Genomic DNA, 13,378 nt, shown 5'->3' with positions numbered 1-13,378 from the left:
ATGGAGCTCCTGCACCTGCCATCACTGCTTTTCACATCTGCGCTCTTGGGGAGTTAAAAGCTGTTCGTCCTCCAGCTTGTGGTTTGATCTTCCATCCCCCAAGTCCTTGGCTCCTGGTGGGCCATCTTGTCCTGAACCCTCTCCCTGACCCGTCTCTGCTATCTCCTGCGGGCCACCAGCCGAGCACTCCCTTTCAGGTGCCTCTCCACCTGCTGGAGGGCTGCCTGCCTCCCCCTCCTCTTTGCTATCTGAGAGCGAGGGCATGACAGGTGGCCACCATTTTCTCCACTTTGTTTACAGGTTTTCTCAGTTGCTCATTGGTTTTCTGCCACTTTTGATTGGCTAGCAATCTCCTTTATCCTGGTTGGCTTGTTGTCATTCAAATCTTTGTTTTGTCAGGGCAATTCTGCCCCCATTGGCTATAGCGGAGGGATGAGGGAGGGGGGAGCAAAAAGCAGGGAGTTTCAAAGTTCCTGCCTGGCTTTACTCTGCCTTGGGCTTCTGGAGGAAGAGTGCCTTACCTTGCTCTTGCTGCACTGGTGCTGCTGCCTGCCTTGCTCTCTGTTATTGGAGCCCTGCTTTTGTGGCTTATCTTGCTGTTGATTGACCTCCACTGTGCTGTTGAGTGCCAGTGTGTGTTTGGCCTGATCACTTGAAGCCCCTGGCCAAATACCCCAACTGAAGAAGCTGACAGGAGAAGACACTGAAAGGAGAATTCCATCACTATCTTTTAAATAGGGCTTAGTTTGGGGAAGGGATCCAGGTTGAAAGGTGCTAGGGAGTGCTTGAGTAGGCCTTGGGCTTTAATTTAAAGGCCCCAGGGGAAGATGGTCTCCATGACAGTGCTGACCAAGGTTCAGAGGGAAGGGTGAGAATGCTGGTTGGGATAGCAGATATGGGCAGCGAGAGGGGCAGCCACCCACTCCCCATGTCTTTGGCCCCACTTACTTTTGTGCACAGGATCTCCTTTCCAGTTGAGCCTGCCCCACACTCCAGCCTCCTGTGGTGGCTGAGGTAGAAGTAGTGCGTGGGGGAGAAGCTCTTCCCTTGGTGGGAGTGGAGAAGGAGGTGTTGATGGCCTCTGGCCCAGCCAGACCCCTCTCTCCATGCTCCTCCCCACTAATTCCCACTCGCAGCATGACCCACAGTGTGACTCTCAGTCTGTTACTGAGAGGATCAGGAGAAAATCATTCCTGTGGAGCCTGGACTTTCTCAGCCCCATACAGAGGGTGGTGGGGGTGGTGTTGGTGGTCAGCCAGCAGGTCCAGTAGTACTGCCAGAACCCAAATGGTCCTGGCCCAGCTGCAGCATCATGTGGGACCAAGGTGAGCCTAGATGTGCTGTCTGCACACAGTGCAGGGCACAGGTCAGCAGGGGAAATGGTGCCAAGCATCTGAGGATGCCAACGATGTGCTCCTGCTCTCAAGTAGTGGGTGTTGCACATTGCACAGTGGATGCAGTCCACAGTGGCCAAGCGTTGAGTTGCCCAGAGGCACACTAATATAGTGTGCCCAGAGGCACACTAAGGCACAAAACTAATATTCTGAGGCTCCTAAATTCTGTATCCAATACCCTACCCCATGGGCATGTGGACAGGGGGCAAGGGGAGCAGTTTCCAGAAGATTTTGTCAGACTTGGCCACTGCCCTTTTAATCCCGTCCTTACCACCATGAGGGCTAGAAATTTGGTTTTTGAAAGGCCATTGGAGAGATGATGGCTTTGGACGACCAGCCATTTCAGATAGCAGAGAACATCAGCTTCTGCCGGCTGCTCCAGCTGCTTGCCACTGACTAGCAGATCCCCTCACGCACCACCTTCAGTAGGCGGCTGATGCCTTCCTTGTAACAGGCATGCAGGGTGCTTGTGTTGCGGCTGCTGCAGCCAGCAGTGCCTGACACCAGCCTGCATTTCACTACCAATGTGTGGAGCCAGTTTTATGCCTCCTGAAAAGTGATTAAATGAAAAGCAATTGTCCCATGTGGATACCTGCATGCCTTCGATAGGCCATCGAGTAAAGTAAAGCAAGTGTGAAAAGAGATAAAGTATTGCTTATTTTACAAAGATATTGTAAAGTGGCCTGGACACAGTTTTGGTATCCCTAGAAAAGATAATAAATAATGGGATTAGAGTAATTTTTCAAATTAGCTGTTTTCTTTAATTAGTATCACACATGTCTCCAATCGTGCAATAAGTCATTCAGCCTATTTAAATGCAGAAAAGTGGTCACTCTACTGTTTGGTATCATCGTGTGTCCCACAATGAACATGGAGCAGAGAAAGCAAAGGAGAGAGTTGTCTGAGGAGATCAGAAATAAAATTATAGACAAGCATGTTAAAGGCAAAGGCTATAAGACCATCTCCAAGCACTTTGATGTTCCTGTGACAACAGTTGCAAATAGTATTAAGAAGTTCAAGCTCCATGGGATTGTAGCCAACCTCCCTGGACGCGGCTGCAAGAGGAAAATTGACCCCAGAATGGGCAGAAGGATAGTGAGAATGGTAGACAAAAAGCCAAGGACAACTTCCAAAGAGATACAAGCTGAACTCCAAGGTCAAGGTCCATCAGTGTCTGATCGCACCATCCGTCGCTTTTGGAGTGACAGTGGGCTTAATAGAAGACGACTCAGGAGGACTCCACAGTTGAAAGAAAACCATTAAAAAGCCAGACTGGAATTTGCTAAAATGCATATTGACAAGCCACAATGCTTCTGGGAGAATGTTGTTTGGACAGATGAGACAAAACTGGAGCTTTTTGGCATGTCATATCAGGTCTATGTCCACAGACGAAAAAATGAAGCTTTCAAAGAAAAGAACACCATACCTACTGTGAAACGAGGAGGAGGCTCAGTTATGTTTTGGGGCTGCTTTGTTGCGTTTGTCACGGGGTGCCTTGAATCTGTGCAGGGAGCAATGAAATCTCAAGACTATCAAGACATTCTGGAGTGAAACGTACCACCCAGTGTCAAAGCTCTGTCTCAGTTGCAGGTCATGGATCCTCCAACAGGATAATGACCCAAAACACACAGCTAAAAGCACCCAAGAATGGCTAAGAACAAAACATTGGACTATTCTGAAGTGGCCTTCTATGAGCCCTGATTTGAATCCTATCAGACATCTATGGAAAGAACTGAAACATGCAGTCTGGAGAAGGCACCCTTCAAACCTGACACAGCTGGAGCAGTTTGCTCAGGAAGAGTGGGCCAAACTACCTGTTGACAGGCACAAAAGTCTCATTGAGAGCTACAGGAATCGCTTGTTTGCAGTGACTGCCTCTAAAGGTTGTGTAACAAAATATTAGGTTAAGGGTCCCATCATTTTTGTCCATGCCATTTTCATTTGTGTTATTATTTGAAATATTCTGTTGCACCAAAACTCTAAAGCAGAGTCTGATTTTTGTTAAATGTGGAATAAACAATGATGGGTACCAATTACTTTTGTCAGTTTCAAGTTATTTCAGAGACAATTGTGGGTTCTTCTTTTTTCGTGGAGGGGTACCAACACATTTGTCCATGTGTGTAGCTGCTGGCTACATGGTGGTCAAAACTCAAAGAGAGACCTATAGAAGCATTCAGGAAAATGGGTGTGCTTCGTGAATGTCAAGATTTGTTTGGAAATTCACCAGTTTTCATTCAAGATAATGTTGCTTACTTCCTATTAAAGGTTTGTTTCAAAGCATCCAATGCCTGTTTGGTGATCATTTTCCAATCTTCTGGCAGTAGTGCTCATTTAGCACCATATTCTCTTGCAAAATCCTGACTGAATTCTTACTGCAAAGTGCTCCTGATGATAATTCCCTCCAGCTTTACAAGGAACTTTGCAGAAGGGACACTGCTTCCCACAGCCAAACTCTCGTTTATGGATCTCATCCAGTGATCTGACAGACCTTCTGGTGAATGTGGATTGAACATCCATGGATTTCAGCTGAGACAGTATTAGTTTTTCCAAACCATGGAGGAGGTTTTTAATGCAAGCGAATTGGCTAGGAGCGGACTTGTTTTTAAATTGTATCCCTGCTAGATTGTGCTCAGATATGACCAGTTCCTTTTGCATAGCTTTGCAAGAGTTGTCCAAAAACTCTGGAATTGTCTCAATAAGCTTTTGATTGTCCAATGTTCCCCTAATTTTTTTTAGTATTAGAGAGAGAATGTCTTTCTCACGGATTTCCAGATTGTCGTTTACTGCAGAGTGATCTAACACTCGTCCCCAGATGCAGCTCTTGTCTTCATAGTTCCTGATGTATGTCACATATGGACCAAAATTCATTCCTTGCAACAACTCCTTCAGAACAGCAAATTGGAAGAAGCCCCAACAGGCAAATTCAGTGGACTGTGCATTGCTAAGAAAGTTGTCCATTATTTCTGTCCCGAGTCTTTTCTTGATGTAATCCACTAGGGCAGGATAAAGACATTTATCACAGACATTCATAGCCCTGTTTTGCTGGGCATCTTTTTCCAGATAAAGGTCTTTGAAAGCAGAGAAATACTGAGGTTTCAGTTTCTTCAGGCGTGCTATGAGATCATTTTCCTTAATGAAATCTTCATACATCTTCTGAAATGCATGGGCTGCTTCTCCCAAAATATGAAGCTTTATGTCTCCTTCAAAGCCAGGTGTTGTATAAAACTCCTCAACATTATTCTTTTGAAGTTCCTTATTGATCATATGCACAAATTCAACACAATATGTTTCATCATAATCCCCTTTGGGATTGGCCTTTTCAACAATATGCCAACTGCATTTGGTGATCAAAGATGTAGCAAGTTCATCTAATTTATACAAATGTCTATTTTTAAACTCCTCTTTCAGCTTGCAGTCTTCTAATTTACATTCATTGTTCCTGAATTCATCAAGAAGCCCATCAACCTTTTCTTCAACTGTTTTCACATATCTGGTTAAGAAAATGTCAGTCTTGTATTCACGCTTTTCAATGCGTCTGGCATCCTCCAATTTGCTATAAGAACCACCTTCAAGTTCACGCTTGAGGCTTTTGGCACTCTTGACAAAATCTTCTTTGTACTTTTCTACCAGATATACATTTCCTGCTCCACTTTCAGAGTACTGCTTCAGATTCTTGGAAATCGTCTGTGCTCCAACGGATAATTTCTTTTGGAGCTCACATTTCAAAGTGTTGAGATCAAGTGCATCAGGGGAAACATTTTGTATCACAGTTTCCTGCTCAGATACCCAAATGTGCATCTCTTTGCGGAAAGCCCACTCCCATTCAGAATAGTTTGTGGACAGGTTGGTATAGGCTTCTGCTATGAGGCTGTTGCGGAAGATGAAGATGAAGTTTTCATGTTTCACAGCATTCCACAGACTCTTCACCCACTCAATAAACTGAGGAATGTCTTTGAGAGGCCTTTCACGTGAAATATGCTTTATATATTCAAATAGGTATTTCTCTAGCTCAAAGACCTTTTCACTGGAGCCCCTGTAGACTGGAGCCATGGGTGGGACTCCATGCCACAGACCTGGAATATACCAGTTATGTATTTCTGGATCATAGTCCATAATGTCTGATAATCTGATATCCCACTTGGTGTTTTCCATCTTTGCAGCAGCCTGAGTCATTTCATTCAGCTGCTCCAAAAGGCAATTCCTGTCCCTCATGTTTTGATCATGAGCACAAACATCACTGACATTCTGATGTACAAACTGGCAGTTGGGTTTTTGCCCAATCTCCTTCATCCTGAGGAAGGCATGGGTCACAATTTGCAGCATGTCCTTCACTTTAGTGGTATTCTTCTTGGCCATGTTCACCATTGTGATGGCACTCAAGCTAATCACTAGTGTTGACATGGTGTTGAGAAGGGTGGACTTCCCAGTGCTCTGAACCCCCAGCACAATGATTACTATCATTCTGGACCAACCTCCTAGTTTCTTATTGAGTTCAGTCAGAACATCAGTTATCCACTGAAGGGGTATATTCGATGCATCTCCATTGATCTGTTCTAGAGGAAATCCTTCTTCCAGCATCCAGTCAGCTGCAATGATTGGGAAATGGACAAACTGCCTCCTGGTTGTTGCTATTCTGCCCTCTTTAACCAATGAATGCTCTGCCTCATAGAATTGCCCCAACTCACGCACGAAATGTACAACTCCCAAGGAAGAAGAAGATATCAGTTGGTCTAACTCTGAAGTCTTCTGCCCTTTGTCTCCTAAAGTCTCACATCTCTCTTTGTACTTTGCCCACAACCTAGTCAAATTCTCCCTAACAATCCCGTCCAGGTGAAACTTCATCCATTGTAAAAAATATTGCTTCTCTGCTGAATTCATATATATTATGCCATCAGTGAAATTATTTAAACCACTGTGGTGCTTACACTCATACTGTTTGGGCAGTTCCACCCTTGACTTGTACTGCTCTGAAGGTGTGTCCCCTTGGCTTTTCATTCTGCACAGCTCTTTTTCCACTCTTGCCAGATTTTTCCAGAGATCACCTTGGATCTCTGTCAGTGTTTCTTTTTTATAGATTGCTATGTCTTTGATGCCTCCTGTGATTTCATCAGCGTATCTGAGGACATTCTGACAGTCTTGAGCATCCTCACCCACCTGGATTTTAAATTCACAGGCCACATCAGCCATGTTTTGTTTACGCATGCTCTTAGAAGAAGAGTGGATTATTCCTGCAACAATAGATTGTAGCTTTTCCACAAACTGTGGTTCATTTTTCCTGTCACCTTTCATTAGTGTTTGTGAATTCTTCAGTTTAAAAACAGTAGCTAATTCACGTATAAAATGTGAAGTATCAGTGAAATATTTACTGTGACATTCCAAGATGAAAAAACACAGTGACAATGATTTTTTCAATGATGACAAGACGGCATATTCTTTCTCTCCAATGCATTCAGTAAATATAAATACTGCTGAGGAAACTTGTGTTAGAAAGTGGAACTGCAGCCAATGAGACTCCACATTCCCATGGAGATTTGCAATTGCAACTGGTTCTGAGAAGAGATCAGAGCTTTTCTGACCCCCTGGGAAATACCAGGCCATTTCCACAAGCCCATCAGCAATTTCTTGAGGGATATTTCCACACTCCATGTCTTGGTGTATGAAGAAATCGTAGTGTTGTTGGGAGGGGCTGAGAATCTCATTGAGGAGTTTGGACTTGGAGAGTCCCAAGTTCCCCATCCGCACAAAGGAAATGTTGGACATGGAGGTCAGCACCAGGCTCTCCTCTCTGAAGCCTTTGCTTTCAGCCAGGGAATGGGGCCTCCATCTTTTCACAATGTCTCTCATGGCCCAGAGCATCAGGGTGCACCTAGGAGTCTCCAAGGGAGGCAGAAGCAAAGGCAGAGCAAACTGCCACATGGACATTTTGGAGAAGATCTCCTGTCGGAGAAAGTTGTCTGAACAAAGCACAACAGCACAAAGGACGTCAAGGGGGTTCACAGAAACTTTGTCATCCATTTCACTAGTGAAGAAAATTCCCTCATCAAACATCTCTTTCTCTTCCTTTCCTCTCATTCCTTGATCATTGGGTGCTCCTTTCCCAAGTCTTGTGTCCCTGGCAGTTACATTCAAAGCAAAGACATTCCTCAGAAAATGCCAAGGCAAGTCTCCCAGTGACTGAGGGGTCCTTTCCTTCAGACTTTCTGAACTGATTTCCAGGACTTCTCTTAGGGTAAGTTCCTTGTTTATATACTTCTGTAATTCTTTTTCTGTGGAAAAAGTTGAGAAAAAAGTTGATTAACATTAATGATGACTGTGTGATTTTTTGGTGCTGAATATTCAAAGCTAAATAAAAGGCAGCTTTCCCACTGCTCTCCTCTGCCCAGCCCATCTACAGCATGGGGGGAGGCCCTTAAAGAGATCCAGAGCCACAGAGTACTCTAGAGATGTCTAGGAAGTTGTGTGGGAAGGCATGCATGGAGTGCTGCGAAGCATGGTGCTTCCCACTGGTATCTCCATAGGGCTTTATGGGGAAAGCGCTGGGAAGCATTGAACTCTCCAAATTCTCCATGTGTACCTTCCAAGATGGCACTGGGGCAATCTCCAGCCATCATTTCCAGAAGTCTTGCATTTCTCTTTGTACTTCTCCTGCAACATAGGGAGATTCCCCCTGTTCTACCCAGGTTTATGAGCTGGGTGTGCTCCCAATTTTTGCTTGTGTGGAAGCAAAGTAGGAGGAAAACCTGGGTAGAAGTGATTGTGTGGAAGCAAAGGGAAAAGCTAACCAAGTTTTCTTCCTAGCTTGCTTCCACACACAACCAAAAAATGAGAGCACACACAGCCCCCAAGCCCAGGCGGAACACAGTTTTTGATGGTGTGAATGACCTCAATATATTACATGATGGTGGAGGTCCATTGTGCATCCCACCATCTTGTTCCTAAGGCAAGTACTCTCTGCCCTACTGGGCGGAAGTTAGTTCTTCATGCAAAGCATGTGCAACTATAACAATAACTGAAGAACTATTGGAACTTTATTTTAATTCTGAACAGCTCTGCTCAGATAGCCAAATATTTAGACATTAAAGGGGAATGAAATATTTTGTGTGTATTTGTTGAGTGGATACACTGTGTGATGACCGATTGATCTTATTTTCCCATTTAATGGAGATTTTCTTCTAAGGACTGCAGAGCTCACCAGTTAACTGCTACCATCCTGACCCTTTGTTAAGCTAAACCCCCCAAACTGTCATGCAGTCTCACCTTGGCTACAATGTTTTTCTTTTTTACAGTCATCCCTTTGTAGCTTTCTTTTCCTATGACGCCTTTTTGGTAGTCTGCATTGTGTTGTGTTCTGTGGGGTTCTGATATAAGGGATGTTCTCATAATTCTAATCAGGGAAGGAGAACATACTAACCGGGATCAGGAGCTGTGTGTACTCATATTTTTCCAATCATTTGTGAGTAAAAAGTAAGGTAGGAGGGGGAGGAAGTGATCATTTGCTAAGCAGCAGCTGAGCTGAAGGGCTTTCGTCCTAATTCCTTAAAGAGTTGGGTTCAGCTGCTGGGTAGGGCCAAGCCCTCCAACCTAGACGCTGCTTAGCAGACGATCACTTCCTCCCGCTCCTACCTTACCTTTTATTCACAGCTGATTGGAAAATGGGAGCACGTACAGCTCCTGAACTTGGGTAGGATGCATCTCCTACCCTAATCAGAATTGTTTAGCGAATTGTTTAGAGAACCAGCCTATAATGTTTTCGACATGTGTGTTCATTTTTGAAATGAATGGAAAGGGATACAAATGAGACCCATTCATAGCGTATGATGAGCCATTCATGAGCAAGCATAGCATAGAGGTCAGAATGTTGGACTAGGACTGGGAAGACCCCAATCAACCATGAAACTCAGTGGGTGACTCTGGGCCAGTCATGTATCTCTCAGCCTAACCTACCTCGCAAGGTTGTTTTGAGGATAACCATGTAAACTGCTCTGAGCTCCTCAGAGGAAAAAGCGGGATATAAATGTAAAAATTATATATATTTGTTTCCATTCATCAGAAATAAATGCACTTAGGAACTACTGGAAAGAATGATGGTATATGGGGGTTCTGTTTTGGAACCCCTGTTCACTGCCATTCATTTTCATGTTTTGGGAGGAAGGAAGGGTTATTATTTTAACTGCCAGCTTTGAATCCAAACCATCAACTGGTCTGGAACCAAACTGTCAGTTTCGGTTCAAGACCAGTGACAAAACTGCCTTCTCCCAGCAGCCATTTTGTTTAATCACATGACCCATGATGCATCACAGTTATGATGCATTGTTTAAAAATGAAATGTTTCTTTTCTGTTTTATAAGACAAATGAAAAACACAAAAAAGGAAAAACAAATGAAACAAACATAAATAAAAAGGATGAAAACCTTTACTACTCTACTAGAAACCACAAAGCAGCCTACACTTACTATGACACCATTATATTCCATAGAAGACCTCCCCAAAAGAAACATTCCACCTTCTTCTACAATTTGCTCCTGGATGCTCCAGTGAGAAACCTAGTGTTCTCCCTCTGCACCTTATATAAACAAGACATATTTCTCATATGATCATAGATGATTGCAGCTCCCCTTGTTGGATGGGAGGTCAAAAAAATGACAACAATATGGAGCGAGATCAATAGATAACAAAGCAACTGCGGAGAGCACTGAGGAAGAGGACAGAGCTGCCATCCTAGTGTGAGCACCATCTGCAGTAGGGTGTCCCAAACAACAGTGTCCTTCTTGGCAAGACCTCAGGTAATCATTTAACGAAATACATTACTCACTGGTGGCTGTTTCTTCTCTCTCCAGATTCTTTTTTGCATCCTCTGAATGGGATATCTCTCTTAACCCAGCTGTGTTTCTGTTATTTGAAACACTGTCATTTCTGCGCGTGATTTTGAAAGATGATTCTGCTTCTACATATTGAGAAAGTGAATGCAGATAAAGAGTTTTACTTAGTCAAATATATCTTTCAGTAAGCTAATAATAGAAAGACTCATTTGCAACAAAGGAATACAGATTATGCAGCAATAAGAAACTACTCAAACACATAATTGATTCTGTATCAGTATCAAAATTTTCAAAGAAAGGTGTGTGTGTGCACACACATACATGCATGTTCCTCTCACATCAGATTTCTGTGTTTTAGAAACCCTATAACACGGGCTCAAAATAAAGGTGATAGCAGCAGATCCAATTTTTTGGCTCTAAGATGTTGGTTCTAAGTTATGAGGCAGAGTTTCTCCCTTTGCATTACAAAGCTTCTTGGATTCAAATGATATGTGACGGTGTCAGAGCTCAAATGCTTCTTCCTTTTTCAATGAAATTGAGGTGACATAATATGATGATAATGATAGTCAGCTACAGGAATAAATGTGTAGCTATAGCTATAAGTTGGAGCCACACTTGCTGAAGTGTTGTTATGCATCTCTTAAGAGCACAGGATCTTTGTCAGAAGAAAAAGAAAGTAGAAATCAATTTTCCAGGGAAGGGGAGGAGATGAAGAGAATTAATGCATCTCTCCTTGCTCACAGAATAGGGATGTGCAAACTGGTTCAGTTTGAATTTGAACAAATTCAGTTCAAACTGGCCTTTAAAATGGCACTGCCGGTCCGAGTTCAAACTGAGCCAAGCCCAGCACAAGTGTGCATTTCACCACTGATCTATGGAACAGTGTGCGTGGGATGCATGCTTCTTTCCTCACTGCTCACTGGTGGGGGCTGGAGAGAGTGGGGGGACCTCTGGTGCTGCCTCCGCACCCATCCCGTCCCATGCAGCTCGACACAAGTGGGTTGTCATGCATGTGCAGACAATGGACATGGTGCACACCAAGGAGGAGGTGGCGACCGCCATCAACTGCCAGAATGGCTAACAGGGTTGCCAAACCTCAGCAGGGGGTTCATTGTCACAGACAATGCCTCCAACGTAACCAAGGCAGTAGAGCTGATGGTGTGTGTGAACATGCAATGTATGGCCCACACACTTCACCTAGCTGTGACAGATGCCATTGGCTCAAGGAGGCAAAGGAACAGGCCCGTTCACCAGTAGGTGCTGCTGCTGTCACAGCTGCGCTTGTGCTCCACACTACCACTGCTCCGCAAGATTGCAGCCCATTTCCACCAGAGTGAAAGGTCCAGGTGCATGCTCCATGAGCGGCAGAGTGAGCATGGGCTCCCTCAACATCTCATCATGTGATGTAGAGAACTAGGGATGTGCACGGAGCCACGGAGGCGTGGTCCGGCACTGGGGGGAGTGTCACTTTAAGAGCGGGGGGTAGTACCTACCCCTCCCGCCACTCTTCCCCCTCCGGCGCTCATCTTTAAACAAATGTTTTTGGGGCGGTAGGGTTCCTCCCTGCCGCCCCTGCCCCCATCGTTGACTGCAAAGCTCTAAAGTAAGTAGAAGCTGGTGCTACGGATGCGCCCGGTGCAGTGCACACACATCCGTTGTCACCGCCGGCACGCGCCGGCGGGAGGGGTAAGTACTACCCCCCTGCCCTTAAAGTGACACTCCCCCCCGCTGCCAGACTGCCAGACCGGCCAAATTCTGGACTGGTCCAGAGGCCTTTTCCATGGCAATTCTGGGCAATGAGCCACCAAGTCTGGCCACACCTGGTGGTGGTGGCAGTACACCTCCTCTCCTGCCTACCAAGTAGTGTCCAGAGCGAGAAGGTTGTGGTTTTCATGTGCTGGAGACATGGTGACACCCCATTGTTCACGCCTGGACACTGACTTGGTGGAGCAATTGGTCTTCCTCAAGGGCAACCTCCCCCTGCTGGGTCACTCTGAGCGGAAGGTTGAGGTGGGTGAGTGATTGGCCCATGGTTGACCCATGGTATTGGTCACCTGCCCACAACGTCTTCCACTCAACCCCAATCCTCCCTCATTTTTTCCAAAGCTGTGCTGTGTCACAGCATGCAGTTAGTGCTGTAGCATGACACACACACATACACACACACAGACCCACTGGCACCACTCATGAAGATGAACATCTGGTGCCCTTGGCCAGTAGCACTCGGGGGACTGTGGGCACACACACACACTAGGTGGGTGGGGGGCTTGCGTTCAGCTCAGGACTGTGTAAATATGTAAATAGATAGCTGGGGGAAGGTTGTGCTGTGCGGTAATGTGTAAATGTGTAGATAGGTGGCTTGGGGGGGTTGCACCATGCAGAGCTCTGTAATTGTGTAAATCTGTAAACGTGTGAATTAGCAAATATGTATATGTGTAGATCAGTGGCTTGTGGGGGGTTGCACCGCATGTGGGACTGTGTAAATTTGTCAATGTGTAGATAGGTGTGTGGAGGTTTGTGTAGATAGGTGTGTGGAGGTTTGTGTAGATAGGTGTGTAAATAGCTGTATAGGTGTGTATGTGTGCGCGCGCATGCATGCTTGTACATAATTATAAAATGTATATAGCTTCCTATTTCTTTCCTTTCAGTTGTGGCTAGCACCCACATACATGCGCCAAACACATACGCACACTGCCAGTGAGGTGTCAGTGGTCTGGTGCCACCACATGTCTGCCTATGTAGGCTCTCACCAAAGATGTGGTGGTCCTGCCAGTCTGAGGCAAATTTTCCTTTATTTTACCATGCACGAAGAGAAGAAAATAAACTAGCTCAAGGTGCGTTATTTTAAATTTTTATTGGATATCTAAAATGTGGGTTTTTAATATGCTTTGCTTTAAATGATTCTTTTTCCCCTAAATGGTTGCTTGCTTCAATGTGTGTGTTTAAATGTGTTCTTCTTTAAAGTTTGTGCGTAATGGGTTGGGGTTAAAGGTGTTTTTTGGTTTTTGCAGTTTTGCGTCTTCCTCTGTGTGAGGTAACTAGGTTTTTGTGGCTGCAGGCTAGTTGTAATCTTCAGCGTAATTTCCTTTCCTGCTGGTTTTCTTGGTTTGCAGTTCTTGTTGTCATGTCAGTCTTTGTGTGTAGTTCGCCATGGTGTAATGCAGA

At 44.9% G+C, this 13,378-nt stretch overlaps 1 protein-coding gene across 1 annotated transcript in view; it reads right to left on the bottom strand.

The window, feature by feature from the left end:
- Nucleotides 1-2,095: 2,095 nt before the first annotated feature.
- The window catches only part of LOC128332019 (interferon-induced very large GTPase 1-like), a 35,432-nt gene continuing 24,149 nt past the window's right edge, over nucleotides 2,096-13,378 (bottom strand). Inside the window, exons 7-8 of the mRNA XM_053266194.1 lie at nucleotides 10,207-10,338; nucleotides 2,096-7,660 (exon numbers count right to left, since the gene is read on the bottom strand). Of these exons, the coding sequence (XP_053122169.1) occupies nucleotides 3,726-7,660; nucleotides 10,207-10,338 (4,067 nt within the window). The 3' untranslated portion in view covers nucleotides 2,096-3,725. The remainder of the gene's footprint in view (nucleotides 7,661-10,206; nucleotides 10,339-13,378) is intronic.

This window comes from Hemicordylus capensis, chromosome 6 (assembly GCF_027244095.1).
Source record: "Hemicordylus capensis ecotype Gifberg chromosome 6, rHemCap1.1.pri, whole genome shotgun sequence".
NCBI lineage: Eukaryota > Metazoa > Chordata > Lepidosauria > Squamata > Cordylidae > Hemicordylus > Hemicordylus capensis.
Note: the sequence above shows the minus strand (reverse complement) of the source record. Positions and strands in the feature narration are given on the sequence as shown.